Here is a 15,474-nt window from a genome sequence, read left to right as displayed (position 1 = left end):
GGCTCCTTCCGACGACACTTCCCTCAAGCCGCCGGAATCGTCCCGAGTGGGAAGGAAGCATCGAATCCTTTTGCAAGCATCCAACGGCGCCTCATCCCGTCGTCCTCCCCAATGCTGACCCCAGGTCACGCTCCAACGCAAGGGTTCATCAGCCTATCCTCTGACACCCCGCAAAAGAAGAAAAGACCCTTTGCCCTCGGGGACCTCTCCGCCAACGACATGTCAGACAAGCATCCGTCACAGGACTCCTCAGCTGTAACGCCTCGTCTCGCTGCTAGATCCCAGTGGCGTCCGCCGGCGGGCGCGCCGTTTGGCCCGGGAGCCGCGCCCGTTGTCCGCTCTAACAATCTACCCGCGACGCGCCCGATCGTTTCCCCCGACGTGTTGCGTAGGGGAGGGCGTTTCTCGGTACATGCCGACGTCAGCCTTTCGAGGCGTGCCTGGGATGAAGGATCTCGGAGAGTTGACGATGCTATTCTTGTGAAAGTCCACGGCCGGTGGTTTGGGTTGCTGTGAGTGCAGAGCTCAGTGGTGGCAGATGGTCGGTTGGTTGGCGGCGGCGGAGGGATATCCCCTGCGGTATCTTGGAGCTTCTCTTTCGAGAGCTCTTTTGTTGATGATGCATTCTCGTGAGAAGCTGCAAGTGTGGCTTACGGCAATGAGTTGTGCCCTACCAGCCGGTTCGACACAGACTGGATGTGGAACAATGGCTCTTGAGGTCTTCTTGTTCGGCATGAACACCACCGCTGGCCTTTTGTTCGCATCGGCTCGGTGTGAATACCCTCAAAGCCCCTTTGTGACGCACAATTGACTTGTTGAGCGTCGACTAAGAGTTCTTAGTCGAGGCACATAACAACTCTTTGACTGTTCACCATCTTTTGAGATGTTCACTCGTGGAACAAGTTGTCGACGTCTCGTCGAGGACATTTATAATCCATGCCAGAACTCACCATCAATGTATCCAGATCATCAAGCAATCACAGCCATCAACAGCAATTACCAACTTACCACCACAGACATCCCATACAACAACCGCCAGCTCCTCAAGCGCCAACTCTTCAACTCAAAAAACCAAAAAGTCAGTCCTCCCCCCACCCCCATCTTCAAAATGTGCATGCGCGTCTTCTCCCTCCAACGCTGCTTCCCCCCCTCCCAAGGCGGTTGCGACGGCTACTGGGCGCGCTACGAGCACCTCGACGAGTGCGGCGGCTACTCCCTCAACGGCCTGCCGCAGTTCAACTGCCGCGCCGTCTGGGGCGGCTTCGAGTCCGTCACCTCCTCCAAAGTAAACCGCGACGACTTCTACGCCCGCCGCCCCGCGATCTGCCCGTCCTGCACCCACCGCCGCGACCTCGCCTACCTCACCGCGGAGGCCGAGCGCGAGAAGCGCGGCGAGTACTCCGACGCGATGCAGAAGCACATCCGCGACCTCGAATACCAAGCGCAATGCGCCCACGGCGCGCTGCTCGGCCGCTGCCACGCGATGATGTGGGAGGGCGTACACCACGTCATCGCGGGCTTGGGCGTGAAGACGGACGTGGTGTGGAGCGCGATCGAGCAGGCGATCTACCGGCACCTCGGCCCCGAGGCGATGGGGAACGCGGGCGTGCAGGCGTTTGTGAAGTGTCTGATGGAGGCGAAGAAGGAGGTCGTGGACCATGTGCGCGGGACGACGCGGGAGCTGGCGATTGCGCTGGTGGGCGGGCAGGATGAGACGGATTATGATGCGGCGCATGAGCAGCATCTGAAGGAGGATGCGGAGAAGCGCGCGGAGAGGGAACGGAGAGCGGTTGAGATTGCGGAGAGCGCGGCGCGGGAGCGGGAGATGCGGGAGGAGGATGCTAGGGGTAGACGGCGCCAGCGCAGCACGTCGCGATAGGGTGGCGTATTGGGGTGTTTCTCGGTAGGTTTTCTGTTTTTCATAGATGTTGTTTCTGCTTGAATAGACCGTCTCACTTGTTTTACTGTATCGGTCGTACTTGCGATATTGGGTACCGCCTTGCTTGGGGCATCTGTCCATAATCTCGAAATCAAGCATTAAGCGCCGTGAGCACAGTCGGATCGAGACCCGGGGCCGGCGCCGTCTTTGACACATCGTCAATCCCAGTCCCGATCTCGTCCGTGTTTCCCAGCCTTTCCATAGAAGCCAACAACTGTCAATTCATACTTCTGGTCAGTTTGTGTCGTGGTTGTCAAAGTCAGCACAGAGTCGTCGTTGGACTGCCGCCCCACCACTAGCTCACCCTTGGCTTGACTCGCTTCGGCAAGGGCTCGCCACGCTACATTGGCCCACGATTCGCTCGCTCAGTCACGGAACTGGGATCCTCCAGCTTTCCACACTTGGCGTTGTGGCAGAGTGGTCTAATGCGCAAGACTAGAAATCTTGTTCCTTCGGGAGCGTCTGTTCGAATCAGGCCAACGTCGACTTTTTGCAATTTTGACCTAGATTCTACGAATTTTTACCGTCACACGGACACGACTATCTTTCTTTGACTTGTTTATCCAATTGGTATTGAAGTTCAATTGCGACATGTGTATCCGCTTACGCCGCTGCATTTTACTTTATAACCTATCGTGGCCTTGGTGATGTCGTGAGTACCTCAACCCGTCTGAATATGTCTGCTAGCAACCTCTCTGTGTTTGCGCCAAATTGCGGATGGACGATCTCGAAGGACAACGATAACGGATGCGAGATGTCTTTCTCTCTGAGGACCAGCTACCTTCACGGGAGCAACAACAACATTGTCTATGCCTGTGCCGGACTTCCTGAGGCAGCCGAAGCCTTTCTTTCACGAGTCGAGAGATAATGTTAAGGGCCTAAGAAAGTAAAATTGTTACCCGTTGACTTTGAAAAGCTACAAAAGGTTGTTCGTCAATGTCTTTGAAAAGACCCTGGTTGTAGCTTTATTGTCTTTAAGGCCAGCGCAAAGAAAATCGACCTTGAACGACTGCCTTGACAGGCTACCCTTCTTCTTTGCCTGGACATCAACATGGAGGCGACAATGCCTGCACATTGGTCAAGTCGTTGTTCTCTCGAAGAACAATGCCATGAACCAACACAAAGCTCAGAGCTTCTTTCTTTTCCCCCGACTCGACTTTGACATAAAACAGACCTCGATCTCACCCTCGACTTGTTTTTCTCTCGTCATCAAACAGCTTCTGGCAGGCGACATCGCAACTTCAACTTCACTTCCACGACATCTTGACTTGGTCTGACTTCCATCCCAACTTGACTTACACTTGACCTTGAGGTCCTCAACTTCACCCTTTCACATCCTAACCTTTCCGTCTCCAGACGTATTTGGACAACCTTCTCGTCTTAATTACTTTACTCTGGCTGATTGCCTGCAATACTCTCCAGACACCATCTCTTCACCTTTCTCAACCTGTTCCATCTCCGAAGACACCTACCGGAGACATCACAACCCTTCTCGTCTGAACTTCGACTTTATTCTGCTTAATTGCCTGCAATACGCTCTAGGCACCATCTCAACCTCACCTTTCTCAATCTCCACCCTCTTACTCTCAACTTCACCTTCACCTCACCTCCGCAAACTTTTCACCACCTTCCTTCTCTTCTCCACAACCAACAACCCTCACGATGTGCTGGACACTTCTCCCCCAATCGCTCTGCATCAGCTGCGGCTTTCCCGTCCACTTCCCCCAGATCCAAGACCCCTGCCACGCTGTCGTCTCCAACGGGCTCCCTTTCGCCACCTGCGGCGACAGCCCCTGGATGGCCATCCAAGGCCCGGAGGACGTCACCTGCTACGACTGCCTCGTCCTCCACTTCCCCCAGGAGCCGATCCCCGAGAACGTCCACCGCCGCAGCGACCGCGTCTACCGCATCCCCCGCGCCTCCTTTCAGCCCCTTTACGACCCGTCGCCAGCCGTCCCTGGATACCCGGCATTGCTGGAAGCTCCTCCTCGGCCCAGCTCGTCAAACTTGCGGCGTCCTCCTCCCGCCTTCGGGGCAGGAGTCCCTACCAACACCCTCAGCATTAACAATTATCCTGACACCAGCACGGCAGCTGTCCCGGGACGTCCATCTACGAACTCAGGAGGACTCTGGCCGTCTCGTCCGAGAGGTGGACCCTCGCGGATGCGATACGGACTGCAACCTAGCCCTCAAGTCACCAACCAGTCCGGTCAAGGAGCCATGGCCCTCGCAACAACTTCCTCAGTGCCGGCTGCTGCCCCCGTCGCCCCTCGAGGCCGCGGCCGCGTCACATATGCTGCTCCCACCACACGCGGAACCCACGCCCAGCAGCTCCCAGCTCGAACCGTACCCAGACCTCATACTCCAATGCCAGCCCCTCGCATCCAGCCCACGACCGCCCAAACCGAGGACGACGACTACGACGAGGAAGAATACTACTCTTCCGAAGACTACGCATCCGCCACCAACCCCTCCTCCTCCGCCTACTTCTCCGACTGGTCCTCCTCCAACCCGCACTCCGGCCAGCGCCTCACCCTCCCCGGCGCCGACTCCCCCTTCGGCTGGGGCCACACCGCCCCGCGCCGCAACCCCACCACCACCCCCGTCGTCGCCAACTTCCTCTCCGACTACCTCGCCTCGCCCACATCCTACGCCCCGCCGGCATCCGCCCGCCTCCCTCCCGCGCCCATCCCGAACGCGCAGCCCAACGACGCCGCCTGGATCCCGGTCTCCTGGGGCGAAGCCGCGGAGATGCCCGCCGACCTGGCGCACACCCTCAACGTCACGACGGCCGACTGCGTGTTCCGCCAGCACCGGGTGTACTTCGTCCCGGACCTGTGGGAGACGGACGGCGAGGGGGATACCGTGCTGGTGGTCACGCCGTGCGGGACGCGGGTGCGCGTGCTTTCGTATTTGCTGTACGTTTCGACGAGCGCGGCGGTGAACCAGCGCGCGCGGGAGGCGGAGCTGGCGGCGCAGGAGGCGGAGAGGCGGCAGAAGAAGGAGGAGAAGAGACGGAGGAAGATGGGGATGTGCATTTACCACCCGTGCCGTGTAGCGGGGTGCCCGTGTGACCATGAGGTGGGACAGCATCAGCCGCTTAGTATTGGGCATTTCTTCAAGGCGAATAGGAGGGTGAGCGAGGGGGAGGAGCAGCAGCAGCCGGAGCGAAGGCGGTCGTCCATTAAGGGAAAGGGGAAGGAGGTGAGGTTTGAGGATGATGTGGAGGAGCAGCGTGGAAGATCGCCTACGAGGAGAAGCTTGCCGCCCCCTGGAGTCACAATCCAGCCTGTACAGGATGACGATGAGGCCCTCGAGACGCCTTCGACACTGCACCTCAGCCCTGTCAAGACGACCAACCGCGCGCCGAGGAAGTTGGTGGAGAAGGATGGAGAGGTGAAGAGCAAGCCATTCAAGGACCTTACGATGCACTCAGATGGGTCTCCTTCCCCTCCTCAGCAGCGACGACTCCTTCAGAGCGCGCGGGATGAGGCCGTTTCTACTGAGAATACGACGGATAACACGACTGCTACTGTTGAGAGTGAATCTCAGGAGGGCTCGCAGGGTGCTGCTGTTGCTAGCTCAAGCAGAGCCGCCCAGTCTGAGGCACACCGCAGTAGCAAGGCGCGTGCTAAGTTGGGTGCCAAGTTTGATATGAGCGATCTGCGCATTGGAGAAGATGACGATGAGATTTTTTGAATGGGATGGATATTGGAGAAGGAAAGGAATTTGGACATGATGATAATGAACTGGACATGGCGATAGTGAACTGGACAAAGATAAATGGGAGCGTGTGCGTACTGGCCTTGGGAGTTCATTGAGAATAGCATCATAGAAAGCTGACTTTGGCGTTAGCATATCAGCTTTTTACCTCAAAAGAAATCAATCATAGATGTAAGCTGAAGGCCTCCTCACAGCACGAGTCGTCAGTGACAGACAGCAAGAGTATAAGTGTTGAGCTTCACAGCCACGTGCAGCCCTTGTCCCGGCCGAAACACATATGAAGCTTGTTCTCACCCCGCTGTCATCTCACTTGAGACGAATACACGGGATGAACGGCACAGCGCCACTGACAAACATCAATTCATTTACATCACATCACTGAGGAACCATATTTTAAAGGATGAGTTTTATGTCGCATTAAGAAGCAGACACTAGGTATATGTAGGGCTTAGTCCGAGAAAGGGGGGAGGGAACTAAACATTCATGTAAGGCGTCCCTTTGCTAGCCCCCCGGCTCGAGACCAACAGTGATGTTTCCAGATATTTTCTCCCATATCCAGGATATCTGCCAAATGTCCAAAACAAAATTTGGCGGCGGGCCGTGGAATACAGATATTCAAAAGGAGGCCGCGCCGGACCAAAAAGAGCCCCGAGAGAAAAAAGAATGAGGTATTCCCGTTGTTTCCCAATTGCGCCGTCAAGCTGTACATATATAAAGCAGAAGATTGTTGTGGCCGAGGGCTTCCGTTTTATCGTGGCGGGTTAAATTGAGAGATGAGGGAATACCTCCTCCTTTCCCCCCGACGAAAAACCGCAATCCAATTGAATGTTTTTCAAAAACCCTCGTCACGGAACCGCTAGAAACCGATCAAAATGCCACAGACATTTGTCAAGTCTCTTAGTTGGTGGAGAAGTTGTCGCCGAGGGTGACGTCGAGGTGGCCGGTGTAGTAGCCCTTGCAGCCGACACCGTCCTCGGCCTCCATGCCGGACATGTAGGCGCCCTCGTTGGTGCCGTCGGACTTGACCCACGAGCAGGTCTTGTCGTTGGCGACGACCTTCATGCCGTAGTAGCTCATGCTGGAAGCAGCAGCGACGAGGACGGAGGCATCAGCGCCGGAGTTGCCGCCGTTGGGGGTGGAACCCCAGTCGAACTCGAGCCAGGTGCCGGCGAACTGGCCGATGAAGGTCTTGGGGACCTCGGAGCCGGGGCCGCAAGCGCAGGAGCCCTGGGAGTCGGCCTCGAAGGCGACGTGCTTGTCGGCGCCCTCCTTGACGGTGAAGGTGATGGCGGCGAACCAGGCGCCGTCGATCAGGCCCTTGGGGCCGATCTTGTTGAAGCAGGAGCAGGTGAAGCTGTCCTTGGAGGAGGTGAAGGTGGTGGTGTAGTTGTACAGGCTCAGGGCGTTCTCGTCGATGATCTGCATGTTGCAGCCCCAGTCGCCGTCGGCGCCGGTGTTGCCGGAGTAGGCGATCTGCTCGATGGTGGCGCGCTTGGTCTTGCCGGAGCAGAAGGGGGTGTAGACGCCGGTGCCGGAGGAGGAGCCGGAGGAGGTGGCGGCAGGGGCGGCGGAGGAGGTGGTGGAGGACGCGGCGGGGGCGACGTTCTTGATGAAGGTCGCGTCGCGCTCCTGGACGGCGTCGACGGTGCGGCGCTCGTGGAAGTGCTGGTGGCCGTGGAGGGAGGGGTGGGCGGAGGCGGCGGCCGCGAGGAGGACGAGGTTGTTGATGAGCTGCATCTTGAAGGATGTTTTTACGGTTGCGTGTTTCGGGAGGATGTCGTCGTGAGAAGAAGAGTCGTCAACTCGTGAACGCTAGATAGTATGTATTGGGAAGGTAAAATTGGCTTGGCTTGGATTTTTTGCTTTTGATACCCGTCCGAAAAGAGTGACAGCGATTTGACTCGCGGAGTTGTGGACGATGGTGGTTGAAGGAGAGGGAGCGTGAAGCAAGGAGGGAAACCGGGATGGGGGCAGAGTGAAAAAGGGAGGGAGGTGAGGCCCATTTTGAAGGGAAGGAAACAAATCTCATTAGATCGCAGCGCACTCTGAGTCTGGCTGTCCCTGGCGGCCCCCCGTCCATGTTCCTCCTTGGATGTGGGTGTTAACGAGCAACATGGGCGGACAGGGGTGGACAGGCGCATCGACAGGGGCGTCGTCACCAAGGAGGCGCGTCCAGCTCTATCGTGCGCCGTCCAACAGCCCATCACGGCTCGTCGATAACCCTGTCTAGTCAGGAACAGACTCCTAAAGAGGCAAGGCGGGCCCAGGAAGTCATGACCGAGAGGAGGGCCAGCCGACGTGGTGGGCGTCTTTTTTGGTTCCAGGGCTTGAGAAGGTGAGGGCGACACACACACGCACCGCGGAACCAAGACACACGGGGCCACAGGGGAGGGAGGGGTGTAATGTGGAGATGTTCCAATGGGCGGTCCAGCTCTCCTCCCAGTTGTTCCAGCCGAGAAGACAGAGAGAGGAGGTGACAGTCAATGGTGGAGAGTGACAAAGTGACCAGCTGGGACTCTGGGATGGATCATGGAGGAGGGAGGGTGCACCGCCGGACGCCCAGGGCCAGGCGCAGGATTGGACGGTGTGTTGACGGTGATGCGGGAAAAGGGGGTGGGGAAGGTAATTTCACCGCACGCCAAAGCTTGGCCACGGATCGAGTCCAAGCTGCTCCCCGGGCATTTCCCAGCTGGGCGCCTTTGGGAAACAGATTACTGCGACTCTGTAATACCGCCTATTCGTGCAGTGGCCTGCCAATTGGCATCTTGGGAACTGAAAAGTTGGACACACAACCAGAACCTGGATGTATGTATGTACCGGTCCAGTTTGTGTGTGTGAATGGATGGATGGACTTCGGATGGAGAAGAGCAGCATGACGATCCGGGCGCCAACGAGGAACTCACACAAGCAAAAAAAACCACGCGTTGGCCCTGCGTCAGTCGTGCAGCACTGGGAAAAAAGGTACTTTGGCGGCTGTTGAAGTTTGTGCGCAACGAAGCAATGTCTAGCTCTGGCCGTACATACTGGGAGCGATGTACCTGGCATTAGTGCAGGTAAACACCGCGCTGGACGAATGGAACACACAACATTGAACCCGTCAAGGCCCGTCGGCTCCAATTGCGTCCAGTGAGAGTCCAGTCCGCCCCGTGGATCCCAAGCAAATGCCGGCAGCAGGCGCCGCCGCCAGGTACACCCGCTCGTTGGCGCGTGTTGTCGTGAGGGGGAAGCGTGGGAAGAGCAGCCACGGGGGGTCTGGAACCTTGGATTGGGGACTTGGACCCGGAATTGGACCTGCAACGGCGAACTCTTGTTGGACGCCGCTCAGGAACAACTCACGCATATGGGTACAGCACCAGCAGTGACACACTCACACACTGACGCTCACCACTCACACAACCTCTCTGGCTCTCGAAGCTACACAAACTCGACCTAACGTGAGGTAGGGCATCCACCAACCGTCAGTGGGTTTCGCTGGTGATCCCGTTCCGTTGCCGTACCGCAGTGACACACACGAACGAGAAAAAAAGAACTCGTCGACGATTCAGGTTTCTCAAAAAAGTCCTTCACAGGAAGAAAATTCTCACAAAAAACAACGCCCCTTCCAAGCTTACGGTGGAGATCCGGTGGAGGCACACACGTCCCGAGGTTGCATAAAGTTAAATCTCTCACCACGGAACCCGTCAAGCACAACCGCAACCACACACCCGGCTTCCCAAAGTCGAAGGCCTTCGTCGTCACTGTTCGCCCTCCATGACGTTGTCTCACAAACAGCCTTGATGGAGGGCTCGTTCTCGCCAGCTTGGACACCTCCTCACTGTCAAATCAATCATCAACATGTTGTCAGCATGCATATTCTAGCCCCCGAAATACCCCTCTCGAGCCCCGCGAGAGGACTGTCCACGACGGAATACCGAAGCCATCCGACCGAGTTACTTGCACTCACTCATGCAAGCCAGCATGAACACAGTCAAATCGTCCGATGGGGAAACCGGATGACAGCCCAGTGACGGACGCTTTGTTGAGAAGCTGCTTGCTGCTGCATTGGGTTCTGGAGATTAAGCCAATCCATCAATCAAGGCGGTCAACCATGTGAAGTCCACCTGGCATACAGCGTTGCTGTCTAGGCACTGGACACATGGGGGTATCCCATCAAACCCATCTCGGTATTGCTCCTCGTTTACTTTATTATACCGCCAACATGCTTGACGAACATCACGGCAGCGCCTCGCAGCTCATTTACTGAGCTTCGTACTCGCTGCGGTGTGCTCCGTTTTCATGCCAGCTCCATCCCATCTGCCTCTCCCGACCGGCCCCCATGATCCGATCCCAGGTGCCGCTGCCGCTCAACGGCCCGTACGCGGCCGGGGGTTCGCTGGCACTGGCAACTGGGCTGGCGAAAGGGGGCGAGGCTTTTGGATCTGCTCCCAGCTGGTTCCAGGGCAGAGGCGACGGGTACGGAGGGCCGGTCCCACCCGGGTGTGGGCACACAATCACCACTTTTCTGCTCGCCCTTTGCTGGTTCTTCCAATTCCCCCTTCTTACCAAGCTGGCAGGTAATTCAGCGATACGTCGAATTCCCCACTAGGCGGTGCAGGAGAAGGAGGAGGAAGAGGAAGCAGAGACCAGTGGCGATCCCCGAACGCGTCATAGGCCTCGTCAGGGCAAGGAAGCGGAGCTACTGTCGGTCTCAGGGAACGGTGGTTTTGCCATGTTTCTCCCTCGACGGAGGCCCTTGACTCCTTAAAACCGTCTGGTCTTTTTAGGCTTGCGAACGAACGCCTGGGGGGACTTTAGGGGGCACGGGGGGTTGTATCGCACAAGCGCTGGACAAGCTTATTGCTGTTTACCGCAAGAAACAAAAAGTTCAGACGACCTGACGAAAAAAGAAGAATCTGGCAAACAAACATTGAGGCTGCGTGAGAAACAGAAAACACACACAAGAATTTGAGAGGCCGCATCTGGGCTATGGCGTACCGGTAGCTGCATGTGGGATGCACCCGGATAGCGGATGATAGGGCCTGGATGATTGATTGAATTGATTGATTGATTTGTTTGCCTCTAAGAATAGCGTTTCTGTTTTTATTGTGCTTTGCCATCTCGCCCATCCGCCCGTAGTGCATGTGCCAGGGAACGCCATGTTCAGCGCAGCATTAGCTACCTATCAATGGCACGCGGCCGGGCTTGTTGCCCCGGCAGGGCAGGAGGAACGCAGGCGCACTAAGGCGGGAAATGCCCGTTCCTGAAGATCACTCTTCGCTGCATTGAGCGATCACCCGCTGGATCGAGAGGCTCAGCAGCGTTGCTTGGATGCTTGGATGGGGCGGATGCTTCTTTTGTTTTTTTGCTGGTTTAATTTGGGGTGATTTGCGGGATCCAGAAACTATTGCTGGCCGGACGGGGGCCTAGGAGGCGTTCTAGAATTGCTGATCTTGGCATTGGATGACTGGCGCAGAGCGCTCTGTGCAAGCGCCGCTGCGGCGTCAATTTGCGCTATTGGGGGAGACGAGATGATCAGCGAGCGCGCTGGAGGTGCGACTTGAATTGTCAAACCGATGATCAGAATTGCAGAGGGGGAATAGAGAGATGATAGCCAGCAAATTTGGCGTCCTCAGCAACAGTCAGATGTCTGGCTAAACTGCCCTGATGGTCTAGCGGTATGATTCTCCCTTAGGGTTGACGGTTGTCGGCACGCATGGGAGAGGTCCCAGGTTCGATCCCTGGTTAGGGCCCGATTCTTTTGTTTTGTCGAGTGCAAGTATCCTTTTGCTGACTTTCAACATCGAGCGCTCAATTGATTTGGTTTCCAATTTGGTTGCGGGCAAGTCTAGGTTTCGCCGCGATTTTTCTTCGTAAAGAGTGATGAGTGTAAGTAAATATCTTATGAGAGACCCCATCACTTCTTGTAACACCCCGAATCCCTCGACGGTCAGTAGTCACGGCATTTTGAAATAATCGCGTGAGCACACATCGGTTCTCGCGATGAGAATTGGGACAAAATGCCATCCGCGTTTCATGGTTCCCTTCATTTCAGAGCAGCCCAAGTAAATCTTCCTCCCTTCTGCGCGACAGGAACATGATGTTCAAGACCACCGTTACAAGAATAGCTCCCGGATCCAGCATCACCTCCTACACAGCCACAGAAGGAATAGTCCTCCTCAAGCTCAAAGACATAACCTTTACTGCGCCTCACCAGCACCAGAGTAGTTGATCCCTTCAGAAACTCTCCTGTATCAAAAACAGACAAGTTGATTCGGACTTTCTCGGCTGACGGCAATTATGGGTCTGCATTCCGTTTGCCGCCCATCCGTGTCTTAGACACGGGCAGTTGAAGACATTCTCATTTAGATAGGGGGACGGTTTGGGTCTTGGCGAGAGGGGCAGCGCCGTTGACGTCTTCTCTGCGTCTGTGTTCTGGCTGTTTGGATGTCAACGCCGTCGACGTCTTCAGATTCTATGCTATGATGTTTAGATATCTTTCTTCTTCATCACAGAGACCAGCGCTGGCATTCAGGTTTCTGGGTGAACTGACTACACGGAGCAGATGGCTTTGAACTCTACCTCGGATTCGTCACAGGCGATGCAAGATCATTCGTGTGATTCTCAAGGATTTTTGACCTTACGAAGGCTTTCCAATGTTTCACGGGCTAGTACATTCGGCAGGTGAGTTGTTACACAGTCCTTAGCGGATTCCGACTTCCATGGCCACCGTCCTGCTGTCAAGATGTACTAACACCTTTTGTGGTGTCTGATGAGCGTCTACTCTGGCACCTTAACCTCGCGTTCGGTTCATCCCGCATCGCCAGTTCTGCTTACCAAAAATGGCCCACTAGTAGAACAGCGCTTCAAAGAAACCTCATTAAGGTAATCGTAAAGTTACGGAGACGCGCCTTCAAGTGAAGGGGTTGTAGAGCATGATCCAGCTATTTGATGGTTTGCTCTGGAAGATCAGCGGCCTTAGAGCTTCTGGACTGTGCTGTAATATATTTGGGCAACCTTATTGCGATTACTGGATTATGTACTAATAAATGGCTAGCCGTAAAATTGCTGGCCAATCTGTGTTGACTATTTATTGACATTATCTAGCAAGATCTAGTACCGCAAGCCATGCGTTCTCGCGAGGTCTTATGTGCAATCGACGACGTTCTGAGAAGTTATATTTCAAAATTGTGAAGCTAGCCATACAAGGGGCCGTCACTACTGTTTCTGTCCATCCGTATGGGTACAACGCGATGTCAAATCATAGATATCTTCACCTCGTACATGATGACAGCGAAGTTAAGATGTGAATAGTTCAATTCCCACATACAGAATAGCCAAAATTGACCATGGTCGGACTCAAGAATTGTTTGCATTTCATCTTATTACGAGAGGCAGCGCCCTGCGACAGTCAGAGCTACGGCTCGCCTTCACTTGAGCATATGTCAGGAAGCAAAGCTATTGTAATCCCGTAAATGCGTCTTTTCAGGCTATTCCTGCGAAGAATCTTAACATTTCGCGCCGACCAAGAGCCTCAACTGACATCATTGGTGCGAACTTACGTATCCCTATGAGTTCCGTGGATCGAATCCAGTAATTGTCGCCTCTTTCTTAAGGTAGGCTTCCATCTTGGCCCCGAGCCTCCGAGGTATTGCCTTTTCCGTGATGTTGCTCGGTCTCGGTAACCTTCCCACTGGCAGCGCTGAGGAAGGTTTTGACGCGTTGCGACTCGTAACCATAGGGTTTCCGCTAAGCTTCACCTGCGTATAAACTCAATGCCTTCCAGTGATGAATACGGCAATGCCGCGGGGAGCAGCTCGGTGGTTATTTCCAGATTTAAAGCATCAGGAACCCGCCTCCGCAAGAGGCTTCTCACAGCAGGATTGCATGCCATACCTCTGCGACTGATTTTCAGTACACAGAGCCACCGGGCGGCTTTTGACAACGCTTTCATCTTGAGAAACTTATCAATCGTGGATCAGACTTTCACACTAGCGATAATGAGCATGAAGTACTCGACAGCATTAATCGCTGTCTCGACTATTGCAGTGGTAGGTGGCTTGCAACGCAACTTTGCAGTCTCGATCCCACCGGCTAACGAGTAATATTTTTGAGGCCTCATACTTCCTCGTGATATGCATCTACCGGCTCGTCTTCCACCCACTGGCCAAGTTTCCAGGACCAAAGCTGGCCGCCATTTCAGATGTAGGACCAAGTTTACACTGAAACCTATGTCTCGCTCACATCATTGATAGCTGTGGTATGCCTTGGCATGGACGTCTGGCCGACATCCATTCATTATGGAGAAAGCTCACCTCAAATATGGTCAGTCGCTGCTACAAATCATGGACCCTAGCTCGTGCTGACGCAGTTTTGTCATAAACCATAGGCGAAGTGGTCCGAATAGCACCAAATGAGTTGTCATTCGCCACGGCTCCAGCCTACCGTGACATTTACGGTCACACCATGAAGGGGAAACGGCCATTCTACAAAACATCGTGGTATCAGACCACAGGCGACCAACCTGACATTGTCACAGTCCTGGATCCTCAGGAGCACACGAGACAGAGGCGATATCTAGCACACGCTTTCAGCGCAAAAGCCTTGCATGACCAAGAAGTTGTCATCCATCGATACGTCGATCTCTTCCTCAATCAACTGGGGCGGATTGGCTGTGCAGGGGGGCCAGGTATCAATATGGAAGAAGCGTTTACTTGGTTGACCTTTGATATCATTGGTATAATCCCTTTTTCTCGCTGCCGTTGACCTCAGATAGGTCGGTCGTGCGGCTAAAACCCCCCTACTGACATCATTCTAGGCGACCTGACATTCGGCGAATCCTTCGACGCAGTAGGTCAAGGGAAAACCAACGTCTGGGTCTCCATCATCATTGATGGCGGTTACTTCAACATGCTCAGCAGCCTCCGCAGGCGGCTTCCCCTCATGAACCTAATTCTCCCATTCATGCTCCCAAAGGACTCCGCCGCCAAGTACGCAATGCACAACAGATTAACCGGCGAGAAGCTCGATAAGCGGCTTGAGATGGGTGACTCGGCCCATCGCGACGACTTCTTCTCCTACATCCTTCGCAAAGGCGGAAACGAGGTGTCCAGAGCAGAGCTCGTGAACCAATCTAGTACGCTGATTGTGGGCGGCTCCGAGACTACGGCGACGTGCTTGCTTGCTCTGGCTTACTACCTACTCAAAGACAGAACACGTCTTGACAAACTGAACGAAGAGGTGCGAGCTGCGTTCGGATCTGTTGGGGAAATCACCGGCGAGTCTGCGTCTAGGCTGCCATACCTCAATGCCGTCATCGAGGAGAGCTTGCGGATATTCTCGCCTGCTTCTTTCGGATTACCGCGCACGTGTCCTGGAGCCGTTATCGACGGACACATGATTCCGGAGGGAGTTACGGTGAGTGTCGATCAGTGGGCTACATCGCACAGCCCGCGATACTGGAAGGATCCGTACTCGTTCATACCGGAGCGCTGGCTCGATGATTCTTATGGAGACAACAAGGAAGCTAGTCAACCGTTTTCGAAGGGACCAAGAGCATGTTTGGGGTCCAATTTGGCGTATCTGGAGATGAAGATTATTGTGGCCAAGATGGTCTTCTTGTATAACTGGGAGCTGGTTAGCAAAGAGGTGGATTTGATGGGTCAAGCACGCTTGTTCCTTATGTGGAAGAAGCCCGCTTTGATGGTTCGTTTCCATCGACGAGAGGATCTTCCCAAGACAGACTGATGAGATTGAATAAAAGAATTGTTGTTCTTGGGGTGTGTTGCACACAACAAGCACAATATCGAGTTTGAATCTCAATATCAGACAGTGGT

At 54.9% G+C, this 15,474-nt stretch overlaps 4 protein-coding genes across 4 annotated transcripts; 3 read left to right on the top strand and 1 right to left on the bottom strand.

Moving 5' to 3' along the window:
- Positions 1-1,108: 1,108 nt before the first annotated feature.
- On the top strand, positions 1,109-1,879 carry CGCS363_v014253 (uncharacterized protein; the record flags this gene model as incomplete). Its single annotated transcript, XM_036646102.1, has 1 exon — positions 1,109-1,879. One exon carries the CDS (start codon positions 1,109-1,111, stop codon positions 1,877-1,879), a length of 771 nt encoding a protein of 256 aa, XP_036488757.1.
- Positions 1,880-3,601: 1,722 nt separating this feature from the next.
- CGCS363_v014252 (uncharacterized protein) lies at positions 3,602-5,638 on the top strand (the record flags this gene model as incomplete). Its single annotated transcript, XM_036646101.1, has 1 exon — positions 3,602-5,638. The coding sequence occupies one exon, from the start codon at positions 3,602-3,604 to the stop codon at positions 5,636-5,638; it is 2,037 nt and encodes a 678-aa protein (XP_036488452.1).
- Positions 5,639-6,559: 921 nt separating this feature from the next.
- CGCS363_v014251 (Allergen Asp f 4) lies at positions 6,560-7,399 on the bottom strand (the record flags this gene model as incomplete). The annotated part of the gene is made up of 1 exon (XM_036646100.1): positions 6,560-7,399. The coding sequence occupies one exon, from the start codon at positions 7,397-7,399 to the stop codon at positions 6,560-6,562; it is 840 nt and encodes a 279-aa protein (XP_036488746.1).
- Positions 7,400-13,638: 6,239 nt separating this feature from the next.
- BOA3-3 (Cytochrome P450 monooxygenase BOA3) lies at positions 13,639-15,385 on the top strand (the record flags this gene model as incomplete). Its single annotated transcript, XM_036646099.1, has 5 exons — positions 13,639-13,689; positions 13,754-13,843; positions 13,894-13,963; positions 14,028-14,375; positions 14,457-15,385. 5 exons carry the CDS (start codon positions 13,639-13,641, stop codon positions 15,383-15,385), a joined length of 1,488 nt encoding a protein of 495 aa, XP_036488745.1.
- Positions 15,386-15,474: the final 89 nt, after the last annotated feature.

Source organism: Colletotrichum siamense (assembly GCF_013390195.1).
Source record: "Colletotrichum siamense strain Cg363 chromosome Unknown KSG_Cg363_contig10, whole genome shotgun sequence".
NCBI classification, from domain to species: domain Eukaryota; kingdom Fungi; phylum Ascomycota; class Sordariomycetes; order Glomerellales; family Glomerellaceae; genus Colletotrichum; species Colletotrichum siamense.
The sequence above is the reverse complement of the archived record's forward strand: the minus strand, read 5'-3'. Positions and strand labels throughout refer to the sequence as shown.